The sequence below is a fragment of the Branchiostoma belcheri genome, unplaced genomic scaffold (assembly GCF_001625305.1).
Source record: "Branchiostoma belcheri isolate BF01 breed outbred unplaced genomic scaffold, Haploidv18h27 scaffold47, whole genome shotgun sequence".
Taxonomy (NCBI): Eukaryota; Metazoa; Chordata; class Leptocardii; order Amphioxiformes; family Branchiostomatidae; genus Branchiostoma; species Branchiostoma belcheri.
In genome coordinates, this window is record NW_017804098.1 from 1,481,204 (window position 1) to 1,484,322 (window position 3,119).

Genomic DNA, 3,119 nt, shown 5'->3' on the forward strand with positions numbered 1-3,119 from the left:
AAATTATAGTGTTTCTACGTTTTTGTACAGAGGATTTAGCTGCGAAGCAGTCGGCACTGCGCCAAGGAATAGATTTTTGGCATTGAAGGATTTAGTGACGGCCTGCTACTGATCCTGCCATGTCTGATCATGACCAGTTTGTATTATTTCTGTAGATATTGTGTTCTTTGTTGCCGTTTTTACATCTGCGCACATAGGGTTTGACTGTAACGCAGCTAACACTTCGCTATGTGATAAATTCCCCACTTTTAGAGAAGAGTATTAGCTTGATACTGACCCTGCCCTGCCTAATCATGACCACTAGCCATTTCTGTAGAAGCTTCGTCCTTTGTTGGTGTATGTACATCTTCATACATAGGGTTTGGCTGTAAGGCAGCTAGCACTTCTTTACGTGACAAATTTCCGAGTGCGGGATTTTGAGCGTTAGCCTGAGATTGGCCCTGCCCTATATTATCAGGGCAAGTGGCTATGTCGTTCGTGTTGGATTCACTGATGGCCTGAGACTGACCCTGCCCTGTCTCATCCTTACCACTGGTCATTACAGTTGCTGTTTTGTACAGACTATTTACCTGCGTGGGAGTTGGCCCTGTGCCATAGATAATATTTCTCACATCCAACGATTCAGTCACGGCCTGGGACTGGCCTCGTCCCGTCTGGTCATGACCAGTGGTTATTCCAAAGGGTTTGGTGTTTGTGCTGGATTCAATATTAGCTGGAAACTGACCCTGCCCTGTCTGACCATGAACAGTTGTCATTGCAGTAGCAATGATGTTTATGTTGGATTCAGTGTTGGCCTGAGACTGACCCTGCCCTGTCTTAACACGTGGTTTGTCAATATCTTCATACTGGTGATCATTATCACTGGCGCTTACAGTATCTGTTGTGTTTGTCGCGGATGCAGCTATACCCTGGGACTGCCCCTGCCCTGTTCTAACACGTGGTTTATCAATATCTTCATACTGATAATTATCATCACTGACCATTACAGTAGCTGTGGTGTCTGTGTTGGATTCAGGGTTAGCCGGAAACTTACCCTGCCCTGCCTGATCACGACCACTGACCATTACAGTAGCTGTGGTGTTTGTGTTGGATTCAGGGTTAGCCTGAAACTTACCATGCCCTGCCTGATCATGACCACTGACCTTTACAGTAGCTGTGGTGTTTGTGTTGGATTCAGGGTTAGCTTGAAACTTACCCTCCCCTGCCTGATCATGACCACTGACCATTACAGTAGCTGTGGTGTTTGTGTTGGATTCAGGGTTAGCCTGAAACTTACCCTGCCCTGCCTGATCATGACCACTGACCATTACAGTAGCTGTGGTGTTTGTTTTGGATTCAGTGATAGCCTGAAACTTACCCTGCCCTGCCTGATCATGGTCACCGGCCATTACAGAACCTGCTGTGTTTGTGTTGCTCTCAACAGTACTGGGATTCGGCCCTGGAGGTGGATTCCTGGTCCACCTCTTATTCCAAATTACAGCCAAGAAGCACAGGTAGAGCGAATGAGAACAAGGGTGGAACCAGGAGCAGATTCTGGTTTGTCTGAAGTGATTGCAAGGGGCGAAGTTAGTGTTGCTCTTGTTTTGCCTGCAGGACTTGATGTTGTTGAGTCAGGATCCGATAATGGGACAACATTGAATTTAAAGTGCCAGTGATAGTTAGAGGTTTGCTCTTTACATATCAATTCAGGATTAACATGTGCAAGCTTCTGTCCCTTAACCGTGTCAGGTTGGTCACAAATTACCTGGTCGTGGAATGCAGGAATTAGTCTTGCGGGAGCCATCATGCAGTCACACTTCCATGGGTTTCCCTCAAGTTCTATGGTGATATTAGATGGAAACAAGCAGAAGACTGACATGGGAATGGCCGACATGTTGTTATCTTGAAGTTTCAAATTTTTTAATAGTGGCCGTTTTGCAAATGCTCCAGAATGAATGATAGTTATCTGGTTGTCGTTCAGCCACAACTTTTGTAGCTGGGGAAGCTTGGAAAATGCACCAGAAGGGACGGTAGTCATCTGGTTGCCGGACAGATTTAACTCTTTTAACCTGGGCAAATTTGCAAATGTACCAGAATGGATGGTAACTATCTGGTTGTTGTTTAGGTACAACTTTTGTAGCTGTGGCAGATTCCCAATTATACCAGAATGGATGGTAGTAAGCTGGTTGTTGTACAGATACAACACTTGTAGCTGGGGCAGGTTTGCAAATGTACCGAAATTGATGGTAGTTAACTGGTTGTAATGCAGGAACAACTCTTTTAGCCGGGAAAGGTTTACAAGTGCAGCAGAATGGATGGCTGATATCTGGTTGTTGCGCAGGTCCACCCTTTGTAACTGGGGCAGGTTTTCAAATGCACCAGAACCGATGCTAGTTATTTGGTTGTCACCTAAGTACAACAGTTGTAACTGAGGCAGATTTTCAAATGCACCAGAATCAATGCTAGTTATTTTGTTGCCACCTAAGGACAACCTTGGTAGTATCGGCAGATTTTTAAATGCACCAGAATCGATTGTATTTATCTGATTGGAGCCTAGCTGCAAATGTCGTAGCTGGAGCAGATTTTGAAATGTACGAGACCGAATGGCCGTTATCTGGTTAATGTGCAATGACAATCCTTGTAACTTGGGAAGATTTGCAAATGCACCAGGTTCGATGGTAGTTATCTTGTTGTTGTTTAGGTACAACCTTTCTAACAGAGGCAAAGTCGGAAATGCGCGAGCTTCAATCTTTTTTATCTTATTGTTAGCGAGGCACAAGGTATGCAAACTCTTATACTTTAACAGCATATGCTGCTTTACAGTTTCAATACGTCCATTTTGTAAAGCTAACATAGGGATGGATGTTGGGAGGTTCTTGGGGATGCTTTCGAGGCGAAATTGGCAGTAAATTGATGGCTCACATCTGCAGAGATCCCCGTCTGTCATGTTGGGTTCCTTCAGAATAGTGAGAAGGAAAATCAGCAAGTGTCGAAGCTTTCTTCCCATGGTGTCCTTACACCTGAAAAAAGACGTCAAGTCTCTCATTTTAAAGGTTAAACTATCCTGATGCTGTTGACCTCAAACTTGAATCAACAAATTAGCAGTGACAGACACCATCATTAGAAAAAAATTGTACTAA

The 3,119-nt window shown here is 44.3% G+C and overlaps 1 protein-coding gene across 1 annotated transcript; it reads right to left on the bottom strand.

Moving 5' to 3' along the window:
- Nucleotides 1–287: 287 nt before the first annotated feature.
- On the bottom strand, nt 288–1,388 carry LOC109479121. Its single transcript, XM_019780991.1, has 2 exons — nt 619–1,388; nt 288–561 (listed from the first exon to the last, which is right to left on the bottom strand). The coding sequence occupies exons 1-2, from the start codon at nt 1,386–1,388 to the stop codon at nt 288–290; spliced, it is 1,044 nt and encodes a 347-aa protein (XP_019636550.1).
- Between the last annotated feature and the right edge of the window lie 1,731 nt (nt 1,389–3,119).